The sequence below is a fragment of the Acomys minous genome (assembly GCF_964271855.1).
Source record: "Acomys minous genome assembly, chromosome: 15".
NCBI lineage: Eukaryota > Metazoa > Chordata > Mammalia > Rodentia > Muridae > Acomys > Acomys minous.
Window position 1 is genome coordinate 99,824,023 of NC_140497.1, and position 24,299 is coordinate 99,848,321.

Here is a 24,299-nt window from a genome sequence, read left to right on the forward strand (position 1 = left end):
TCGGCTATGGGAATGTCAGGCTTTCCTCATACCCTTTCCCAACCATTTCCCAAAATGCTCCCCCTTTCTACTTTTTTTTTTGACACAGAGGCTAGTGTGTGGGGCCCGGGTTTTCCTTCTCCTGGGGAGAAGTTGAGAACAGCCTCGGTGTCTCAAGTCACACTTTGGCTTGATGGAGCAGGCAGAGTTGGCTCGGGGACCGGGATTGCTTTGTGAGACCTCAGTGGCGGGTAGCGGAAGGAGGGGGTAGTGCAACCACAGCCCCTGAAGCTAGCTGGGGACAAAACTCTGCGGCGAACCAGGGGAGGCCGGGGCAGAGCTGTCCAGAGGCCCCGGAGCGGCTCTGTGCCCGCGCCCGCGCCCCGCGCCCCAGCGCCCTGCTGCCCAGCTCCGGCCGCGCCCCGGCCCTCGGGAACGGGCTCACAGGCGACGGGGCGGGGGCCGAGGAGGAGGCGCGTTCCTGCAAATCACATGATTTTCCCGCTTATATAAATCACAGCTTGTTTTTCTCAACTGGCTGCAGACTTAAAGGTGCAGTGTCTTCTTTCTCTCCCAAGGGCACAGGCTCCCCTGAGTGCTTTTGACCTCCGGCAAGCTGGCCCAGAGTGGCTTCAGCAAGGGGCACGGCACAGTTCAGGGTTTACATTAGGCCCCTCCTTGGTACTTGAGATATTTTCTTGGGCTGGGGACCCGGCAAGGAAATGCTATCCTTTGAGAGATACAAAACCCTTGCGGCATTCGGGGCCGCCTTTTGGAGGTGGGCCCTGAGCTGAGGGCCACGGAGGGCACTGGCCTTTGAGAGAATTCTGGTAGGCAGGCTTCTAAGTCTATTCTGATCAGCCCTGGCTCTTTGAGGCCAACGTAGGCGGGAAGAAAACCCATCACTATATATTCAGCATCTCCTGTCTAGGCACTGGGAGGCCAGCGTCCACCCTCAAGTGCGTTTATAGTATTTGTGATGAGGTATGCAGACGCCAGACACCGAGGCAGGAGCTATATCAGGCAGCACAGGCAGTTCGATGCCTGTTTCTGGCTAAGCAGAAGAGAATCACAGGCAATTTGTAATTACTCCGGGATTAATAGTTTGGACATGAGTCCTGCAGGCCTTGGGAAGAGGGCTCAGTAGGAGGCAGGAGGGGACAGCCTGCGTGTCCTAGTGGGAGGAAGGAGGGGGCATGCTGTTTGGGGGGGGGTGTTAATAGAGTGGTCTTTTTGTTCCATTGAGGAGTTAGGAAGTGAGAGTTGAGGCCGGAACTCTGCAGGGTGACCACTACCTCACAAGTGCAGTGATTATTGTGGGCTGAGCGTCAAATGGGAAGGCAGAGGGAGCAGTCCCCCCCCCAGGCAAAGGGAATGCGGGTCAATAGTATTTCTGAGGACCAGCAGTCTCACAGCAGTGCATCCTGGGATGAACGGGAGGCCCCTGGGGAGGCTGTTTGGAGGGAGGCCAACATCAGGTCTCAGTGCTGGGACATTAGGAAAAAAGAACCGTCGCGTTTGGTGGCGCACGCCTTTAATCCCAGCACTCGGGAGGCAGACGCAGGCTGATCGCAGGAGTTCGAGGCCAACCTGGTCTACAAAGCAAGTCCAGGACAGCCAAGGCTACACAGAGAAACCCTGTTTCGAAAAACAAACCACCACCACCACCACCACCACCACCACCACCAGAGCCAACCATGAAAGGTAGGGACCGTTTGGAAGGAAGAATTAAGGTGATGGAGTACTTGTGTGTTTGGGGAGGGACAAATGGCTCCAAATGGTGGGAGGTGGGGGCGAAAGGGAGTCTACAGAGGGGGTGTGGGGGAGGGGAGGCCAGACATTTTTTAGATGGTGTTTGTCTGGACACTGCGCGCACACAGTGTCCAGGGGCCTGGAAGCCAGGGAAGAGAAGCCACATAGAAGGACGATGCCACAGGACGAGGATGTGCTGCTGCAGATCTGGGAGCCTCCTGAAGAGGAGAGAGGGGGGGAGGTTGGGGAACATGAGGACGGCAAGGCTGTGAGGTCCTGTGTCCTTGCAGGTGCACTGTGTGTGTGTGTGTGTGTGTGTGTGTGTGTGTGTGTGTGTGTGCGCGCGCACGCGCGAGCGCATGCGCGCTACCGGCCAGGCTGGTTTTCTCTCTGAACCAGAGTGATCTCATTTGGAGAATGAACTTAGATTCAGTGCTTCACGCATCGTCTTGCGGGCTTCTATCCAACATCCATCCTCCATCCATCCTCCATCCATTTTCCATCCATCCTCCAGCCATCCTCCATCCATTTTCCATCCATCCTCCATCCATCCTCCATCCATCCTACTTGCTTACAGTTAGGCTGGGAACAAATGCTCTCTCCCTCCACGTTGTCCTACCATCCCGAGCCTCTACTTCTGTTTTGTTTTGTTTTGTTTTTAAAGACAAAGTTTCTCTATTAACCACCGAGCCATCTCTCCAGCCCCAAAGTTTCTCTCTATAGCTCTGGCTGCCCTGGAACTCGCTCTGTAGACTAGCCTGCCTCTGCCTCCCGAGTGCTGGGATTAAAGGCAGGCGCCACCATGCCTGGCCCTGCCTCTATTTCTTTTAAAGAAATCAAACGTTTAAAACCTTTAGAGGTGTGGGTGTCTCGCTTGCATGTCTGTTTGTGGGTTGTGTGCATCCCTGATGCCGGAGGAGGCTAGCTAGAGCAGAGTCCGGCTCTTCAGACTGGAGCTACAGATGGTTGTGAGCCACCCGGTGGGTGCTGGGAACCAGGGCTCTGACAATGAAGTCATCTCTCCAGCCCACAGCCTCCTCTTCAGCAACAGCGGCTGGAGTTCGCTGCCCAACTGTACATTGGTTTTCTTTTTATTACTCTTCTTCCTCCTCGTCACTTCCTCCTTCTCCTCCTGGAAGAGAAACAAAGAAGCCCTGTTCCTATGTGGATCTGAACTGGAAATGCCCTCTGTCATAAAGGAAGGAGACAATACACTTTGTTTCCTAAGGTCCTCCTTGTGAAGATAAGTGTTACCTCCTTTGACTCGCCCCGCCCTGCAAGGTTCAGGACAGCAGGTGTCACTGGGTGTCCTCACAGTGGACAAAAGGCTTGTCAAGAGTGTCACTATTTTGATGAAGACCCACATTTTGAAGAAGAAGAAAAGAAGAAGAAGAAGGAGGAGGAGGAGGAGGAGGAGGAGGAGGAGGAGGAGGAGAAGCTGCCGCCAGGTGTGGTGGCGTATGCCTTTAATCCCAGCACTTGGGAGGCAGAGAGAGGTGGATCACTGTCTGTGAGTTCGAGGCCAGCCTGGTCTACAGAGCGCGTCTGGTCAGGGACGATACTGGGTGGTAGAGTTCTATCCTGGTGGGTTTGAGGGCCTGCATCTGATCTTCATCGCAACCCAACTCACCCCACACAGGAAAAGTTCATGCCTAAAAGTTAGATGCCTTGGCCCTGGAGAGATGGCTCAGAGGTTAAGAGCACTGCCTGCTCTTCCAGAGGTCCTGAGTTCAATTCCCTGCAACCACATGGTGGCTCACAACCATCTATAATGTGATCTAATGCCCTCTTCTGGCCTGCAGGTGTAAATGCAGACAGAGCACTGTATACATAATAATAAATGAATCTTTTTAAAGAAATGCTTGCTGCCTTAGAAAAAAAAAAGATGACTTAGAGTAAGCAGCTGAAGAGATCTGCAGTGGTACTGCATGTGCTAACACACCAGTGAAAGAAATAGCTATCGGGGCTGGAGAGATGGCTCAGAGGTTAAGAGCACTGACTGCTCTTCAAGAGGTCCTGAGTTCAATTCCCAGCAACCACATGGTGGCTCACAACCATCTACAATTTATCTGATGCCCTCTTCTGGTGTGCAAGCAGGACACTGTATACATAATAAGTAAATCTTTACAAAAAAAAAAAAAAAAGAAAGAAAGAAATAGCTATCAAGGGAATTAGGAAAAAGTTTATTACAGTAACTTTAATTTTGGGGGGGAGGCGGGTTTGAGAAAGGGTTTCTCTGTGTAACATCCCTGGCTGTGTTGGACTCACTCTGTAGACCAGGTTGGCCTTGAACTCAGAGATCCTCCTGCCTCTGTCTCCCTAGTACTGGGATTAAAGCCATGTGTCACCACTGCCCAGCTTTTTTTTTTTTTAATTAAACTCAGAGCCTTATTCATATGGAGCATGAACTGCCACTGAGCATAATAGTCCCTGGTCCATTTTTATATATTTTTTTCAAGACAGGGTTTTTCTGTGTAGCTCTGGCTGTCCTGGAACTCACTCTGTAGACCAGGCTGGCCTCAACTCACAGAGATCGGCCTCTAAGGCGTGTGCCAGACCAATGCTAATATTACAGAAGATGGAGGCTCACACTCTGGCTGTCTTGTTCCAGGGCACATGGGTGTAAGTGGCTAAGCTGGGACTCGACCCTGGGACTCCTCAGTCTCTGGCCCTGCTCCTTCCAGTACATGAGGGTTCTACCATGATCAAGTTGTATTAGGGGAGGGTTTGGATTTTATAAAGATTTACCAGGAAGGCCTTCTAACAGGAAGATGCAATTAAGACACATTTAAACAGATTGCTACCTCAGAAGTGAAAACGACCATTTCTGTGTTTTAATGTCAGCAGCTGGCAAAAGTGGCCCTTCTTGGAGAACACAGGGAGATGAGTAGTGATTAGGATTGGGCTCTACTGAAAAGGAGGTAGTCTTAATAGGCTCCCGTGCGGATGCTCAGCACAGAGGCCAAGCAGAGTTCCATTCCCCTCTCACACACTTGGTAGGACCTGGGGGACATTAAACTTCCTGTTTGCTCACTTAGTCATTTGGTAACTACCTTCCTAAGGATGTGCTTTGTTTAGAGCTGGGACTGGTGAGTTGATGCATGTACTGCCATCATGGAGTCCTTAGTTTGGGAGAGTAATAACCAATAAGTAAGGCAACAAGCAGAGCATTTGAGCACTTGCCTCAAACACCAGGAAGGCTGATTACAAGTGAAGTGCTGTGACAGAAGGATATGGGGTGCATTTTAGTTGGGGAGGGGGCAGTTAGTGAAGGTCCTATATACTTTGTAGATGACTAAGGACTAACATTTATTTATTTAGAAAAATTCTGAGACAGGATCTCATAAAGAGTAGCTTGGCCTCAGACATGTGATGTAGCCAAGAATGACCTTTCCTTCTTCCCTCCTCTTCTTTAAAAAAAAAGAAAAAAAAAAGCAATCTGTTTATTTTTATTATGTGTAAATGTGTTTATTTGTGTGTGTGTGTGCATGCACGCTTGAGTGTGATGCCCAAGGAAACCAGAAGAGGGCGCCAGATCCTCTGGAGCTGGAGTTCCAGGTGGTTGTGAGCCCCCTGACAAAGGGACTGGGAACTGAGCTCAGGTCCTCTGGAAGAGCAGTGCTCTCTAGCCCCAGCCTTGCATGTTCCCTCATCTTGCCTCTGCCTCCCAAATGAAGGGACTACAGAGCTTCACAGGTAGTTGAGGTTTTCTGTGATGCTACGCACGCCAGAAAAACTATATCCTCTCACCTAACGCTTAAAAAAATACTTCCTATGATCAACCCCTGTGTAAATAGCTTTCTGTCAGAGGAGAAGCAGCATCGGTATATGAAGGAAAGGAACAGGTGAATGGTAGTCCACCATGTAGCTCAGGCTGCCCTGGAATTCTAGATCCTGCTGCATCCCCGGTGCTGGGACTACAGGTCTGTACCACTATACCTGCCTGTTCTCAGGTGTTTGCACTTGTTTTTAAAAATCAAAACACAGGGGCTGGAGAGATGGCTCAGAGATTAAGAGCACTGGCTGCTCTTCCAAAGGTGCTGAGTTGTTCAGTTCCCAGCAACTACATGGTGGCTCACAACCATCTATAATGAGGTCTGGTGCCCTCTTCTGGCCTGCAGGTGTACATGCAGGCAGAACACTGTATACGTAATGTAATGTAATAAATAAATAAATCTTTAAAAAAAAAATAAAAACACAGCCAGGCGGTGGTGGTGCACGCCTTTAATCCCAGCACTTTGGAGGCAGAGGCAGGTGGATCTCCTTGAGTTCGTGGCCAGCCTGGAATGCAGAATGAGGTCCAGGACAGCCAGGGCTACACAGAGAAACCCTGTCTCAAAAAACAAAACAAAGCCAAACAAATCAAAAACACCCAGCGGCGGTGGTGGTGCCCACCTTTTATCTCAGCACTTAGCTTTGCAGAGGCAGAGGCGGAGAGGCAGAGAGGCAGAGAGGCAGAGGCAGAGAGGCAGAGGCAGAGAGGCAGAGGCAGAGAGGCAGAGGCGGAGGCAGAGGCGGAGGCAGAGAGGCAGAGAGGCAGAGAGGCAGAGAGGCAGAGGCAGAGGCAGAGAGGCAGAGGCAGAGGCAGAGGCAGAGGCATTGGCATCTCTGATCTCCAGGTCGTTATGCTCCACAGAGCTAGTTCTAGGACAGCCAGGGGTATACAAAGAAACCCTGCCTCGAAAAAAAAACCAAAGAAAAAGCAATCAAACAAACAAAACCCCACACAAACGCGCCTAAAAGGCAAACAGTGATTTTTCCAGGTCTAAGTATGCTCTTAATCGGTACTTATTTCTGGGTCCTTTATTTACTTCAAGGGACCCTCCTTCCTCTTTCTCCTGTTTTTGAACAGTTCATAAACTTGGCCCTTTCTCGTCCCACATTTCTTCTTCCTAAACAAAGTTGAAATTTACAGGCGTTTGGTCACCTGTGGGAAAGAGGTTGCCTCATAAGGCGGAAAGAAAAGAAAACTGACATTGAAGAGTCTAGAACCAGAGTTAAAACCTTGCCTTCTTTTTTTTTTAATTAAAAAATTAAAAAATTAATTATTTTATTAATTTATTCAGATTAGAACTAAATTGTTATCCCATCACTTGTATCCTCCCATTCCTCCTTCCCTCTCGCTTTCACCCTATTCCCCTCCCCTAGGTCTCTGATCACGGGAACATCCTCCCCCCCCACTATATGGTCATAGGCTATCAAGTCTCATCTTGGTAGCCTACTTATTCTTTCTTTGAGTGCCATCAGGCCTCCCCACCAAGGGGAGTTGGTCAAATATGGGGCACCAGAGTTAACGTCTAAGTCAGTCCGTGCTCTCCACAGAACTGTAGAGAATGTCTTGTCTGTTGGCTAGATCAGAGAGTAGGGGTTCAATGTTTACTACTTGTATTGTCCTTGGGTAGCGCAATACCTTGAGCAGACCCCCGACTCTGCCTTCTTTAAACTAGTATTTGGGTCCACCTGGTGGCCAAGAGAGTCTTAACACAAACAAGGCCTGGCTGTCTCCCCCTCGTGGCAAACGCTGGTAAGACAGGCTGGTAACCCCTCGTGTGCGTTTGCAGGTCCCTTAACTTCCGATGCAGGAGGAGCTCAGAGCTTCCGTGGGCATGGCATCCTCACAGTCGGCCTGCTGGTCATGGGAGAGTTAAGATAACCCCAAATTTGAAAACCCAGTGTGAAGTGGGTCAAGTGGAAGCATTGCATAGTGTCATTGAGAAGAAATCTTTGTCTTGGGTCTTGGAAGGTAGTCGGGAATAGAGCTTCTTGCAAGACTCTGGCTCTGACCCCATCGTTCCAAGTTGAAGCTTTCTTTCTAGTCTCCATTTCTACTGTCTTTCGCGTATGACAGACGTTGTCAGTGTATACACACCCTCCTGCTTACACAGGGCAGCATGGTCACAGAGAGGAGGAGGCGGGGAGGTGGGAGGGAAGGAGGGTGAGCGGGGCTCTGGGAAGGTCGCTCAGCAGTTAAGAGCTCTTGGTTCTGCGGATGGCCACCGGTCAGGAAAGTTAACCTCTGCTTTGGAATACAGCAGGCAGCACACCGAGGGTGGCATACAGAATAGTCTGCTCCAAGAGGGGCCCCGCAATTTAATCCTTAGGATCTCAGACTATGCTAAATCTCTCGCTGCGAAAAGACTTTGCAGAAGGAATTAAGATTGTGAACTTGAAAATAGGGAGGTTATCCGGGATTATCCAGAGAGGCTGGTGTTATCGCGTGAGACAGTAAAGAGATGAGTCACGAAGGTAAGACTGTAGAGGAGGAGGGCAGAGTCCAAGCTTGAGACTTAGTTAAAAAAATTTTTGGTATATTTTATTTATTTATTTATTTATTTATTTATTTATTTGACTCAGTCTCTCTACATAGCCCTGGCTATTCTGGAACTCTCTATGTAGGCCAAGTTGACCTTAAACCATCACACCTGGTGCAGCCAGTGCTCTTAACCCACTTGACAGTGGAGCCATCCCTCTGCCCCGCGAAAATGCTGGTTTTGAGGAGGGCAGGTGGGCCTCCTCAGCTACTGGAAACAGCTGATGATGTCATCAAGGAAGTGAGGATGTCCCTTTGTCCCTCAAGGGTGTGAGTCAACAATCTGAAAGCATGGGCTGGAGAGATGGCTCAGCAGTTAAGAGCACTGTCTGCTCTTCCAAAGGTCCTGAGTTCAATTCACAGCAACCACATGGTGGCTTACAACCATTTATAATGAGATCTGGTGCCCTCTTCTGGTGTATGGGTATACATGCAGACAGAATACTGTATACTTAATAAACAACAATGACAACAAAAACAACACTCTGAAAGCAAGAGCAAGGGACCAATTCTCCTGAGAGCCTCATGGAGGCCAGCCTTGCTCACCCACACTGAACAGCAGCTTGGTGAGGCCTACAGAAACAGATGCTGGCTTAACTTGCTAAGTCTGCAGTACTCAGGGTTAGAAACACAGAGGCTAACCACTGCTCAGCTTAGCTACGCAGTCCTCCATGGAAGCCTTGCTTCTTTCTCTAGGTGCCAGGGGAGAGGAGACATAAGGGCGTTGCATCATGGGTACCAGGTCTGAGGATTCAGGAAGGAACAGGTTCTGGCTGCCCCAAATAGCCTCCTAAATTTCATGAATAAGTGGAAAAATAGCAACTTGAGGTTGCAAACCAAAGTAAGGTTTGGAAAAGGGAAGTGTGGGCTGGAGAGATGGCTCAGAGGTTAAGAGCACTGCCTGCTCTTCCAAAGGTCCTGAGTTCAATTCCCAGCAACCACATGGTGACTCACAACCATCTATAATGAGATCTGGTGCCTTCTTCTGGCCTACAGTTGTACAAGCAGGCAAAACATTGTATATGTAATAAATAAATAAATCTTTAAGAAAAGGAAAGTGTTACCACGATTTGATACCACATCCTGTATTCCCCTATTGAATCATCACACTGTATCCAAATAACTGATCTTCCAGTACCTAGAAAAGGAATGAGACTCTCTCTCTCTCTCTCTCTCTCTCTCTCTCTCTCTCTCTCTCTCTCTCTCTCTCTGACACACAACTCTGAATTTTTAGACTCTTGAGAGTGCAAGTCTGCAGAGCAGAGCCCTTTGTCAGTGGTAAGACAGAGTCGTGCTCAGAGGAGACAGGCAGTAACAGGAGACGACCCAGTTAATGCCCTGTTACCCCCACATGGCTGTCACACTACCCGGGAGAACACTTAGCTCGGCTACACTGAACTAATTCAATTTTAATGGGATGAATTTCCTAGACTCCTAGGCATTTCAGCTGGGTCTGTGACTGACAGGCTCCTGGAAAGAGGCCACACTGTCGAGTGCGACAGTCAGTCTTCATCAGATAGCGACTGGAACCTAATGATTTGAGGGCCACTCTGAAAAATTAAAAGCCAGTCAGAGTAGACATTGATTCTTGCACCAGAGTGTGCACGAGGAAACAAAAACACACGCTCACCTTTTGTAGGCTGACTTTACAAACAGTTGTCCATGACACTTTCAGAGATGGCTAAGATTATGAAGGCCTATTACATCTTTTTTTTTTTTTTTTTGAGACAGGGTCTCTTTGTGTAGCCCTGGCTGTCCTGGACTTGCTTTGTAGACAAGGCTGGCCTCAAACTCACAGAGTCCACCTGCTTCTGTTTCCTGAGTGCTGGAATAAAAGGCATGCTCCACCATGCTCGGCCCTATTGCATCTTCAAGAGGCGGCTGCCTCTGCTGATGTAGTGCTGGTAGCCACTTGGAGAATGAAAACACGGCAGGCGTGGGTGGGTAGCACTTGCATTTAAACCTAGTACTCAGGAGGCAGAGGCAGGCAGATGTCTGTGAGTTCAAGGTCAGCCTGGTCTTTGTAGTAAGTTCCAGAACAGCCAAGGCTACATTGCTGGACTCTGTCTCAAAAGCATTCACTTCCCCCCTAGCTAATGTATATAGTAATAGATTTCCCTGTCTGCCTGCCTGCCTGCCTCTCTCTCTCCCTCTCTCTCTCTCTTTCTCTCTCCCTTTCTCTCCCTCTCCCTCTCTCTCTCTCTCTCTCTCTCTCTCTCTCTCTCTCTCTCTCTGTTACATGTGAGGACAGCTTGTGGGAACTGGTACTCTCCCTCCATCACATGGGCCCTAGGGATTGAATTCATGTCCTCTGGCCTCGTGGCAAGCAACTGAGCTGTGGCTCCTGTAGAGCAGTAGGTTTCTATGTGGCATTTTCTTTCTTTCTTTTTTGCGTTTTGCTTTTTGTTTTTTTCCCCGAGACAGGGTTTCTCTGTGTAGCTCTGGCTGTCCTGGACTCGCTTTGTAGACCAGGCTGGCCTGGAACTCACAGTGATCCGCCTGCCTCTGCCTCCCAACCCTAACCCTAACCCTAACCCTAACCCTAACCCTAACCCTAACCCTAACCCTAACCCTAACCCTAACCCTAACCCTAACCCTAACCCTAACCCTGAGTGCTGGGTTTCTCAACAGTGTTGAAAATGTGATAGACAAGGCGGGGGCTTTTGAAGTTGGACTAAGTGCATTTTGCATTATGTTATAGCTATAAGCTATATCATATATAAGGCTAGGGAGTGGATTGTGGTGGCTTGAATTGACGTGGCCCCATAAACTTATGTATTTGAATACTTGGTCATTAGGGCTTGGCATTACTTGATAGGGATTAGGAGGGATGGCCTTGTTGGAGAAAGTGAGTCACTGGGTGTGAGCTTTTGGGTGGGAGAGATGTCTTTCTTGAGTGGATATAACAACTGTCAATAAAGCGCTGTTTAGCCAATCAGCTGGTCAGAAGGACAGGCAGTGGAAGCGGGACTTCCGGGAGAGGGGGCGGAGCCAAGAACTGATAGTTGACAGAGGAGAGAGCAGGAGGAAGAAGCCTCTGAGGAGCAGATTGTCAAGTGCTTTGGATATTTGTATGTTATGAGGTTTAGAGTAGTTTATTTTAATTTATGAGTAGATTAGTATTAGTTTAGATTCTGCCTGGCGTAGTGCTTGCAGCTTTACGTTTCAGTCTCTGTGTCCGTTATCGGCTTCCTAGGCCAAACAGGTACATTTATTGTAACATTGGGGTTTCAAATGCTGTAGCCAGGCTCAGTCTCTCTGTCACTCTCTGTCTCTGTCTCTCTCCCTCCCTCCCTCCCTGCTGCCTGCGGACCCAGATGTAGAACTTTCACCTACCTTTTCCTGCCACGATGACAGTGGACTAAACTTCTGAAACCGTAAGCCACGCCCAGTTTAATGTTTTTCTTTATAAGCGTCGCCCTGGTCATGGTGCCTCTTCACAGCAATAGAACACTGACGACAGCGCTGGCCTTGAAGGCCCTTCTTAAGAGCCAGAGTGAGCCGGGCAGTGGTGGCACACGCCTTTAATCCCGGCACTTGGGAGGTAGAGGCAGGCAGATCGCTGTGAGTTTGAGGCCAGCCTGGTCTACAAAGAAAGTCTAGGACAGTCAAGGCGACACAGAGAAACCCTCTCTCGGAAAAACCAAAAACCAAAAACAAAAACAAAAAAACAACCCCCCCCCAAAAGAACCAGAGTGAACCTTAGGTTGGGGAGGGAGACATGAGTGAGCTGCCTTTGGGATGGTCCCACGGCTCTTCGGCCTGGAGTCTCCAGGGTGGTTCAGAACACAGGGAGCGGGAAGCCATGGACTCAGGGTATTCACTCAAGCCTGGAGCTTCTGACGTTTGATATGTGATGTGACGGTTAGTGATCGTCAACTTGGCAGGGCGTAGAGTCTTCCGGGGAGGGGCGGGGCTTTGGGAATTTTCTTAGTTATGTTTTCATTGTGGTGAGGAGACACCATAACCGAGGCAATGTATAGAAGAAAGGTTTATTGGGACTTACAGTTTCAGAGGGTGAGTCCTTGACCACCCTGTCCTAGTGCACTACCTCCAACAAGCCACACCTCCTGATCCTTCCTTGACGGTTCCACCAATTGGGCATCGTGTAAACTCTTTATGAGCCTACGGGGCCCGTTCTCATCCAGTTACCACAGGCATGCTTGTGTGTGTGGAGAGTATATTGGTTATGAGATTACATCCATTAACTGTGGGAAGGACCATGAGCTGGATCCTCATCTGAATGAAAGGAGAAAGGGAGCTGAGTGCACGCATGTATGACTTGTTCTCAGGTTCCTGACTAGGGATGCAGTGCTATCTCCAGGATGCTATCTCCAGGTCCCGTCATTGGACTCTAACAGAATAAGCCCCTCCCCCAGTCCCTTTTGTCAGTGATGTCATCAGGGCAGCGGGAAGAAGTGTGGTGAGTCAGACAAGACACCTGCTGCCTTCTGATGATATTTAGTTTCACACCCATAGGTTTACCTTTTCCATGTTTCCTGCTGCTGTCACAGTTTCCAAGAGTGGAAAAGTTATTTTCTTACATGATGAAAAATATGTGGATAAAACAAAGACACATTTTTTTCCCCCTCAGGGAAGATAAACATGTAACAACACTGATTCTGAAGCAATGGCCTCAGCCAGGGTAGGGTTGGAGTGTATGTCTCCACTGTAGCTTTTGAGGTGGAGCTGGACTGACTTCCAGTTTGTAGTTTGCTTTCCTCTAGGTTCCTAACCATGTTGTTCCAAAATTTATTCATTCACATATGTGTGTGTGTGTGTGTATATGTGTGTGTATATGTGTGTGTATCTATCTATCTATCATCTATTTACACACACAGACAAACACACACACACACACACATGTAAATACTAAGAGAGAGGAAGAGAAACCAAAAAAATGTAGCTGTCTTATTCTATAACACTCATTATACTATAGGACTGGATATTGAGAGAAAGACACACACACACAGACACACACACACACAGACACACACACACACACAGACACAGACACACACACACACAGACACAGACACACACACACAGACACACAGACACACACACACAGACACACATACACACACACAGACACACACACACAGACACAGACACACACACACACAGACACACAGACACACACACACAGACACACACACAGACACACATACAGACACACACACACACACAGACACACACACACAGACACACACACAGACACACATACAGACACACACACACAGACACACACACACACAGACACACACACACAGACACACACACAGACACACATACAGACACACACACAGACACACACAGACACACAGACACAGACACACACACACACAGACACACACACACACAGACACACACACACAGACACACACACAGACACACATACAGACACACACACAGACACACACAGACACACAGACACAGACACACACACAGACACACACACACACACACACAGACACAGAGAGAGAGAGACAGAGACAGAGACAGACAGAGAGACAGAGAGACAGAGACAGACAAAGAGAGACAGAGAGAGGAGAGGGATATTTTTTAAGGCAACAATACAAAATACGTTTCTTCTTCTTTTGTTTTTTTTCAGGAAAGTACTTTTCTTTGTAGCCTTGGCTGCTTGCTTTGTCAACCAGGCTGGACTCAAACTCATAGAGATCTGCCTGCCTCTGGTTACCTGAGTGCTGGGATTACAAGCCTGCACTACTGTGTCTGGCCCACACTGTCCTTTCTTTTACTAAATATTTTTTATTTTTTACATATAAATTTATATTATTACATATATATACATATATATATAATAAACTACCTATAGCAAGAAAAATATGAAACAATCAGGAATTATATAAATGTTACAGTCTTAGTATTTTGGCTATTTGTATTTGGCAGCCTTGAAGAAAACATCTTTCCTATCATGGTGCATCTAAAATTTTAAATGTAAGTCAATATCTATCATATCTCATCATTATCAACTTAAAACATCTATCTAGACCTAAAAACATCTTAACCCCTAAACAACTAAGCTTAATTGTAAAAGTAAACTGTCTGGTCTTCAACCACATCAGAGACTTGAGAAGGAATAAAATTAATTACCTGAGTATGCCAGGACTGCAGTTTAGCAGCTTCCCAAATGAGAAGATGACTGAGAAAGTTTGCTGCCTGGACAGTCACCCAAAATTCTCCATAATGTTGGAGCATCATCTTCAGCTTTCTGGCCCAATAAATCTGACAGACATATTTGTGAGGCAGGAACTATTGAGGACTTGCTTACCCTGTCTTGGCAGAGTTTGGCCATTGACTCTGCCTGCATCCAGGCTTGTCCTTTTTTAGGCAGAATTCTCTCTGTGGCAGAAATGAGGACATTTTGCCCAGTGGCTTGTTTGCCACATTTGAAGCCATCTCCATAAGGAGATTCTTTGATGCTCATCATCCTCTTTGAGGTAGGCTGGGTGTTGCCAGGAGTTAACCTGCCTCATTGTCAATGAATCTTTAAAACAATAAAAACATTTCCAAATGCCATGTTCTGTATGTCTGTGAGGATTTGAAGACCTTATCTATTTTACCTTCTCTTTCTATAGAATCATATCTATCTGTTGCACCTAAGATGTATATTCTTGTGATAAAAATAGACTAGTAATTGATATGATCATGATTTGATCAACTAACAATTAACTTGTATAACTTATTTTTCCTAAACATCCTGCAATAGCACTTTCAAAGTATTGGAAGTAAACCTTGTATTATAACTGAGTTATATGGGTACAATACCTTATATTAGAGCGGAAATATATATAATTTGTGTGAAGAATAATCTTAAATTTGAATCTATACCACCATAGCTAAGATTAATTGGTCTCCACTGTCTTTAAAACTCTTCAAACTGAATGTCCCTCCTTTCTACTTCCTGTGCATCTCTCTATCCATCTTTCAGACTTCCTCTCTTCTCTATGGTTTTTTCCCTTGTTCACTCCCTGTCAACTGGTTGCTTGCTCTGCCTCTTGACCTATGGTTGACTTTATTCAGTCCTGTTTACAGAAAGGTCTTGGATTAGCGGAGTGTGCTAGGGATGGGCCACACCACAACTAGAAACAGGACTTACCAGTACCGAGTCTTGGGGTTCACAGTGTGATCAAATCTACTGAAACAGCAGTCTCAAAAGCTTCCTGTTTTTAAAGGAAAGCCACACACACGTCTTTAACTCCTGGGCACTCCGCTTGTAGTATCTGTGCGCTCCACCATCCGTGTATCATCAAGGCCTAGCCTACCCCGTCTGTCTCTACGTGTCTCACTTTCCCTTCCTGAGCTCTGGTCCTGTGTTCCTGCACCTGTTCCCCACTAAATCCTACAGATTTCTGAAACGTAACAGCTGAACATCTGTGACCACACATGAATATGCTTCCCTCACCCCAGAAAACTCATGTGCACCTTCTTTCCCAACATGTCCTGGTGATTTTAGTATTTTAGTGTGTGTGTGTGTGTGCGCATTCGATGTGTGTGTGTATGTGTATGTGAATGTGTGTGTATGTGCGTGCTGTGTATGTGTGTGTGAACATATGTGTGTGCTGTGTATGCGTGTGTGAACAAGTGTGTGCTGTGTATGTGTGTTGTATATGAGTATATATTGTATATATATGTATGTACATATGTCTGTTGTGTATTTATGTATGTATATATGTGTATGCTGTGTACATGTGAGTCTATGTGTATGCTATGTATGTGTCTGTGTATGCTGTGTGTGTGAATGTGTGTTTGGGTGTGTATGTATGTGTTTGTGTGCTGTGTATGTGTATATGCATGTTGTATATGTGTATATTGTGTAAGTATGTGTGTGTTATGTATATATGCATGTGTATACTGTGTGTAAGTGCATGTGTGTGTGTATGTATGAATGCATGTTTGCAAGTGCATATGTTTGGCCAGAAGTCAACTGTAGATGTAATTCCTCAGAAGATGTTCATTTTATTTATTTATTTATTTGTTTGTTTATTATTTACTTACTTATTGAGAAGAGGGCTCTCCCTGGGCTGGCAGTCCCAGCTTAGGGGAGGCTGGCTGGCCAGTGACATCAGGGAGCCACCTGCCTCTGTCTCCTCAGTGCTGGGATCACAGAGCTCACCACACCTGGCTTTAAAACATTTATTATTATTATTATTTATCTTTGTTTGTTTGTTTTGGTTTTTTGAGACAGGGTTTCTCTGTGTAGTCTTGGCTGTCCTGGACTCACTTTATAGACCAGGCTGGCCTCGAACTCACAGCGATCCGCCTGTCTCTGCCTCCCGAGTGCTGGGATTAAAGGTGTCCACCACCACGCCCGGCTTTCATCTCTTTTTCTTTAAGGTTAAATTTCTTGAAGTAATTGTCTACACACGCTGCATCCAAACTGGGTCAAACACTGGGGCCTCAATGTCTTCTTTTCTTGAAGGTTTTAAAATCAGAATTACATCATTCGCATACATATATGAAGGATGCAACGTACAAAACAATTTCCTCGAATCAACTCGACCATGCAAAAATGTTACTACAGAGGAAAAAAAAAAGCCTGAAAATACATGAAAATTTTGATTTGCCTCTGGGTAGCTGGATAACGATTTTTTTCCTTTAAGTTTGCACAATTGAAAAAAAGAATAATTCAATTTTACATTAGAACTCACTGCTATGTAACTTATATTTTGGAGAAAAAGGACAGAAAACTGTGCACTGAGAAGCTACTTGCGGGCGGAGCTTCCCCCTCCCCCCCCCCCCCCGCCCCGTTTCTGGCTCTCCTCGGTTGCCGTGGTAACAGCCAAAGCGCAAGGTCAACTCTTCCCACAATCCTGCGCGCCCGCCTACTTCCGGTGCTGGGCCTCCGGTGCGACTGCTACCGGAAGCGAGCCCCGGCTGGCTTCCTAATGGACGGTTCGCGGCGACGGGCGCTTACGCAGTTCGTTCCCGGCGTTCGGAGGGATGAGCGTAATAAGGAAATGCTGCGCTTTCGCCGAAATTTTGTTGGCGTCAGAAAACTAAGCAACGGCGAGGGGAGTGGAGTGGTGGCCCACCCCGATCCCAGCGCACTGAGCTCGAGACCAGTCGGGACCACATCTTGTTCCGAAAACTCCGGAAACGGTGTTAGAGCGCTCGCCTAGCGGGCGGGCTGCCCTTGGATCAGTGTCCAGGCTTTTTTTTTTTTTTTTTTTTTTGAAATTTTAAGATCTAACCAGCGTTCTATGCAAGAGCAGCAAATGCTCTTAGCCACGGACCATATCTAGCGCGCCAGTAAAAGGGGGAAAAAAAACCTGACTCAGTCACCCCCACTCCATTAAAAAAGAAGGGTATATGTTACTTGACTCGGTGTTTTGCAATGTAAACACATTTGTTGCAGGCCATATTGTTGTAGGCCATAGGTGTGATTTTTATTTTAAATTATAAAACGGAATTAAATGTTACGAAGTTAAGATGCTTAAAATTATATGTAATTTCATTCGTTACTGAGATACATTTAATGACTGGTTTATTTTCCATAAAAGTTATTTTTCGCAGCCAGGTGTGGTGGTACGCTTGGTAGGCAGAGGTAATGGATCTTTGAGCTTCAGGCCAGCCAGGGCTACACAGAAACCCTATCTTGACCACTCCCCGCCACCCCCAAAGTTATTTTTGCCTTAGAAAATGAAAGCAAGCATAAAATAACTCAACCCCGTGGTCCTGTCTGCGCAGGGATAACCACTGTGACTGGCCATGGTGAAGGTGTCTTCTTTTTATTTAGTAAATAAAGATTAAAAAATAGAATTAATTGTGCCGTTATATAATGTAAAAAAAAATATTTAAAAAGACTACATGAGGCTGGGCATGGTGGCGCACACCTGTAGTCCCAGCACTCGGGAGGCAGAGGCAGGCGGATCACTGCACGTTTGAGGCCAGCCTGGTCTACAAAGTGAATGTAGGACAGGCAAGACTACACTGAGAAACTCTGTCTCGAAATACAAACAAACAAACAAACAAAGGAGGCTAACCAGGCCAAAAGCCACGGGGAACAAGCCAGTAAGCTGGGCTCCTCCACGGCGGCATCTTCTGTTCCTTCCTCCAGTTCCTGCCCGGCTTTCCTCAGTGATGGACTATACTCTGACAGGTGAAGTAAACCCCTCCCTAGGTTGTTTTTAATCGGTGTTTGATTACAGCCACGAAGTAGCAAACTGGGATGCCTAGTTGTGGTCTGTGCCAAGTCTTTCTAGCTTTCTTCTCAACATTCCAAACTAACTGAGCTGAATTTTATTTTTTTTAAAAATATATATTTATTATTTATTCAGTATTCTGCCTGCAGGCCAGAAAAAGACACCAGATCTCATTATGGATGGTTGTGAGCCACCATGTGGTTGCTGGGAATTGAACTCAGGACCTCTGGAAGAGCAGACAGTGCTTGCTCTTAACCACTGAGCCATCTCTCCAGCCCCCTGAGCTGAATTTTAATGGCTCAGTTTCTTCTTTCTTTCTTTCTTTCTTTCTTTCTTTCTTTCTTTCTTTCTTTCTTTCTTTCTTATTTTCAGACAGAGTTTCTCTGTCTTAGCCTTGCCTGTCTTGGACTCACTTTGTAGACCAGGCTGGCCTTGAACTCACAGGGATCCGCCTGCCTCTGCCTCCCGAGTGCAGGGATTAAAGGCGTGCGCCACCACCGCCCGGCCTCTTTCTTTCTTTCTTTTTTTTTTTCAAAGTGGCAACAGACAAAGCTTGTTTTCTTTTAATGACTGATCTCCGTGAGGCCACAGCCAGGCCGCGATGAACAGACATGAGGGAAGCTTCATTTCTTGGTCTCCTCCTCCTTGGACAGGGTCTTGACGAGCTCCTCCTCCTTGGCCTGCAGGCGCTCCTCCCGGTGCTTGCGTGCTTCCCTGGTCTTAGACCTGTGAGCCTCAGCCTGGTCAGCCAGGAGCTTCTCACGGTCCTCGTCTGCCTTCAGCTTGTGGCTGTGGCTGTGCTCCGTGAGAATCTGCTTGCTTTTGAACACATTCCCTTTGACCTTCAGGTTCAGGCTGTGGGACACATGGCGGTCAATCTTCTTAGATTTGAGGTATCTCCTCAGGAGACGGCGCAGGAGCCTCATCATTTTCATCCAGGTCACCTTCTCGAGCATGCGGGCGTTGGCAGTACCCTTCCACTTCCCTATGCCCATATGCCTGCTCCTCCGTCGAGCCAAGGTGTTTTTTGGGCATCGAGCCCGGGAATGGACAGTCCCAGGCTTCTGGATGAGCCGCCCACCTTCTTTCAGCGTCCTGATTTGCTGTCAGTTGGCGTTGCTGATTTCGTTGGTCTCATTGGGGTCCAACCAGACCTCCTTTTTTTTTTTTTTTTGGCAGGAGAGGACGCTAGAGGCAAGCTTTGTCTGTAGCCTGAGCGAAAGGAAAACTTCTTTCTTTTTATAAAGATTTATTTATTTATTACTTAATCAGTCTTCTGTCTGCATGTGAGGCCTCTGAAGAGGGCACCAGACTTGCTATATAGTTGGTTATGTGGTTTCTGGGAATTGAACTCAGGACCTTTGGAAGAACAGCCAGTGAGTGCTCTTAACCTTTGAGCTGTCTCTCCAGCCTTGGTTCACTTTTCTAACTAAAAAAAAAAAAAAAAAGGTTTATGTATGTTTTATGTGTATGAGTGTTTTGCCTGCATGTGCCTGGTGCCCAAAGATGTCAGAAGAAGGTGTTGGGTCCCCTGAAACTAGAGTTAGGGACATAAGCTACTATGTGTGTGCTGGTGACCCAACCCAGGCCCCCTGCAGGAGCAACAGTTGCTCTTAACTTGCCAAGTCATCTCTCCAACCTCATTCTATCTTGGTTTTTTGTTTTTTCCTTAAGACCTGGTCTCCCATATCCCCGCCTAGCCTTGACCTAGCTGTGTAGCCGAGGATGGCTTTGAACTTCTGATCCTCTGGTCTCTTAACTCTTGGGTGCTGACATTATAGGTACATTTGGCCACCATGTCTGCTTATGTGCTGTTGGTCATAGAACCTGGGACCATGCATACCAGGCAGGGCTCTCTCAGCTGAGACACATGGCCTTCTTCTGTAGCTGGATTCATTGCTTAGTTTTGCTGAACTAACCCCCCCCCCCCTTTGAGATAAAGTTTCTCTGTGTAACAGTCCTGACTATCCTGGAATTCCCTCTGTAGACCAGGCTGGCCTCGAACTCACAGAGATCTGCCTCCCTCTGCCTCCCAAGTGCTGGGATTAAAGGCGTGTACCACTACTGCCCAGCTGAATTCACTTCTATCTGCAAATTAGGGTTATAATATTTTGCAAGGTTGTAATGAGGGTTGGAAATGATATACATAACGGAGCTCAATAAAAAGAATCTAATTTTTGGCTTATGGCTTTATTAGTCTGTAAGTACAGGTGCTTATATTTGTATAATATTTCAAATGAGTGAATGCCCTCTGCCTCCCACCCAATTCATGTTTATTGAGCCCCCGTGACACCTAAGTGCTGTTCACAATTTGTAAGTCCTTGTACACCTATTTTTCTTAGATGTTTTTCCTACATTAAAACATATGCCGCTGTTCAACTTCAGAAATTTTCTTATTCATCTTTGTTTCTCTGACTCCGCCAATCTGCCTGGCCCACAGCAGCAGGTGGTGAAAAAATGTGTGAGCTAAGCTGAATAATTTAGTGTGTATGTGTGTATGTGTGTGGGGGGGAACAGGGCACGAATTAAATAAAAACAGGAAGTCTGTTATGAATGAACTAACATGTACAAAGTACTTTGAACTGCAGATCAGACAACATTAATTTTGAGTAAGCATGCTGGGAATGCCTCGGGGAATTGATTATGGGTACTGAGGGAAAGGCCTTCAGAGACCAGGCATCGCAGTGTGAGTTGCTGCTGTTCGGAGGTAGGATTGAGGTATGCGTCTTAGCATCAGTTATTTGTGCTGGCAAGAGAGCAGGGTTGATGAAGGGTCCCGATTTAGTGGCCAACATGGGCCTGGAGGATAAGATGTGTCCAGAAAGGGGGTGGACACCCTAAGCAGTTCAAGAGGCAGCAGGAGACCGAGAAGATAGGCTTACCAAGACCTGGCAACCATGCCAATGGGCAGCAGCAATAGTCAACCTGGCCACAAGGCTTCGCCCTTCACTCCCCGCCCCGGCCACGGAGACCCCGCCCCTCACACCCAGCCCCGCCCCTCACACACAGGCCATGCCCGCCCAGGCCCCGCCCCTCACACCCAGTCCCGCCCCTCACGCCCAGGCCATGCCCACCCAGGCCCCGCCCCTCACACCCAGTCCCAGCCCCGCTGGCCTTGTCTCCCCTGTGCAAGCCGGCGGAGGGTGTGCGGGCGGCGGAAGCGGCGGCCCCGAGGTCGGTGGGAGGGAGCGGGCAGGAGGAAGCCTGAGGGCTGCATGGCGGGAGCTCCGGGTGCTGGCCAGCCGGGCCCCGCAGCGGGGGAGCCGCCGGCTCACGGGAAGCCGCATCAGGGTTTCCTCTCCAGCCTCTTCTCCCGGGACCAGAGTTGCCAGCTCATGCTCCTGAAGACGCTGGAGACAAGTAGGAGACCGGAGGCTGGGATCGGCGGAGGGGAAGGTGGGAGGCGGGGATCGAGGGTGGCACCGGGCCCCACTGAGCCCGGAACTCCGCTCAGCTGCGTGGGCGGCTGGGGGCGTGGGCCTCCGGCGCCACTGCTGCGCGTGAACGCAGAGGCCAGGGTCTGCCCTGCAGCAGCTCTGGCTGTAGGGTGACGATGAGATCTGGGAAGAACTCCGTTAATAAGGCGGTCCTACTGGCTCTGGGGTCCTACTTCGCTGGGGTGGGGTGGAGTTTTTAGCCTTCATTCATTGCAGTAGGGACAGGGGAAGGCTAGAACAGAAACTCCTGAAAACTTGTGTTTATGCACCTAAGTGCACTTTGCTAGGGAGACTCCTTGGCTTGGTCGCATTCGCTAAGAGGCCCTTGACTTCCAAAAGGGTTACTACTGCAGTGGGTCCGGCAAGTTCCCGTTGAGCACTTTCTCTCCAGACCGTAGGACACTGTTTTGGTCCTTTTCATCGGCATAGATGGCCTGTCAACCTCAGACTTATTTAGGAAAATAAGAGTTTGAATGTATTTGTCCCAAGTAATAAGAGTTACTATTTTATAGCAGAATCGGTCCTAATTCAATAGTCAACTCAGTATTACTGTCTTTTTAAAGTTTTCTTTCTTTCTTTTTTAGATTTACTTTATGTATGATTTGTTTTGTCAGCATGTGTGCCTGTGCACTATGTGCATTCCTGGGGCCCAGGACTGTGAGCTACTCTGTGGGTGCTGGATACTGAACCTAGGTCCTCTGTAAGAACACCAAGTGCTCCTGACCCTTAGACTCACTTTTTTAGCTCTCTCCCCTCCCCCTCCCCTCCCCCTCCCTTCCCCCTCCCCCCCTGTCTCCACTCCCCTCCCCTCTTTTTTTTTTCTCCCAGAAGTGAGGACTGAACCCAAGGCCTTGCTCTTGCTAGACAAGGCTTTACCACAGACTCACACTCTTCCACGCGCCAGCCCCTAGTGAAGAGCTTTGGTGGCAGGTCCCATTGGAATGCGGTCCTCAGATGGGATATGATGTTACCGCAGAGAACAGTGTAGGTACTGTACTGTGCTCTTCAAATCTAGGTCCTATGCTGTTCTCGTTTTTTTTTTTCTGGCTGTGGCCCAAGATTTCCCTGGTCACCTAATATATGCTGTCATACAGTGTTTAGTCATTTAAACAAAACCAATCTTTGATACTAAGATGCTTAAAAGGTACCATTTTTTATTTGTGTTAATTTTCTTTTTTTCATCTAAGACTTGGTTTGGTGTTAATGTACATGTTTTATACACACTCAAAAATGGTTTTAAGATAGTATTTGTGAGTTACTTTGTGCTGTTATTTGGGTGGCTTAATTGCTGTCACAGTTTCTAATGAGCATGCTTGATATCTTTACAGATCCGTATGTCAGACTTCTGCTTGATGCTATGAAACACTCAGGCTGGTAAGTAAATCTTTCAAAAAAGTGACTGTATATTCTGGAGGCCCCCAGAACTGGAATTGCAGCTCTCTCACTTTGGACCACAAAGCTCTTTCCACCAACAGCGGGAGGCTCTCCAGCTGGGCCTGTCCTCGTCCTGTGTCTTTTGGCCTAGTTCAGTCTCTGGCTCTGCTGTTCACTTTGAGTATTAGCAAAGGCAGTAGTCACAGTCTCTTGTACGTAAGCACCAAACCTGGCCTTTGCATCTCTCCGGCCTAGGGCATCGTGTGAGGAAACCTCAGAGGCGGTCAGAGGAAACTTCCGGTGCCTGTTTCTTATCACTCCGACCCAAGTCAGGTGACTGATTGCTTCGTCAGTCGTCGGAATCCTGATAGAGTTTATTTATTTTTGTTTAAAAAGATTTATTTATTATTTATATAGTATTCTGCCTGCATGTACACCTGTAGGCCAGAAGAGGGCACCAGATCTCATTACAGATGGTTGTGAGCCACCATGTGGTTTCTGGGACTTGAACTCAGGACCTTTGGAAGAGCAGCCAGTGCTCTTAACCCCGAGCTATCTTTCCAGTCCCTGATAGAATTTAAAGTAGTATGAACTCTGCAGGGATGACCTCTTTTATTCTGCAGATGAGATGGCTTTGTCCTGACTGTGTTACATGGCTCGCTAGGTTTCCTGTGTGTTAGTGGTGGGAGGGTCCTAGACCATGGGGTCTAGGGTGTCCTGGCCCTGGGCTGCTGCTTCCTTCACACCCAGCGCTTACATCCCTCCTTGCTTTCCAGTGCTGTGAACAGAGGGAGACACTTCTCCTGTGAAGTCTGTGATGGAAACGTCAGTGGAGGGTTTGACGCGGCGACGTCTCAGGTGGGCTTCTTTGCTGACCTATTCTCTTCCTATACCCCCTTTGGAAACTTGCTGAACACTTCACACGCCGCTGTGGCACATTCTGTCCGGTGGACTTTGCAGAGGACTTTCAAAACAAAGATCCTTGTAGTGCCACAGGTTAACCATCCTTTGGGCATGAGAGAGAACCAGTTCAGAGCACTGGCTGCTTTTCCACAGGACAAGGCTCAGTTCCCAGCACCCACATGGTATCTCAGAACCATCAGTAGCTCCACTGCTGTGGGATCCAGCACCCTCTTGTGGCCCCTGCAGGCGTGCATGTGGTGCACAGACATAATGCAGACAACATACACACAGACATTAAGAAACCAAACCAGCCGGGCATGGTGGCGCACGCCTTTAATCCCAGCACTCGGGAGGCCGAGGCAGGCGGATCGCTGT

General features: G+C 47.7%; 2 protein-coding genes across 9 annotated transcripts in view; one reads left to right on the top strand and one right to left on the bottom strand.

The window, feature by feature from the left end:
* The window catches only part of ATP23 (ATP23 metallopeptidase and ATP synthase assembly factor homolog), a 55,624-nt gene that overhangs the window by 5,824 nt on the left and 25,501 nt on the right, over positions 1–24,299 (top strand). For 3 of the 8 annotated variants that reach the window (XM_084759227.1, XR_014774948.1, XR_014774949.1), the window contains 3 exons: positions 1,538–1,683; positions 22,976–23,021; positions 23,798–23,879. In XM_084759227.1, coding sequence (XP_084615353.1) covers positions 1,538–1,683; positions 22,976–23,021; positions 23,798–23,879 — 274 coding nt within the window. Of the gene's footprint in view, positions 1–1,529; positions 1,684–16,854; positions 17,374–18,125; positions 18,168–21,295; positions 21,571–22,975; positions 23,022–23,797; positions 23,880–24,299 lie in introns of those variants that run through there. The other 5 variants (XM_084759226.1, XM_084759229.1, XM_084759224.1 and 2 more) reach the window with 5 other exon arrangements.
* LOC311584905 (large ribosomal subunit protein eL19-like) lies at positions 18,758–20,576 on the bottom strand. Its single transcript, XM_084759635.1, has one exon. The coding sequence runs from the start codon at positions 19,203–19,205 to the stop codon at positions 18,834–18,836; it is 372 nt and encodes a 123-aa protein (XP_084615761.1). The 5' UTR covers positions 19,206–20,576; the 3' UTR covers positions 18,758–18,833.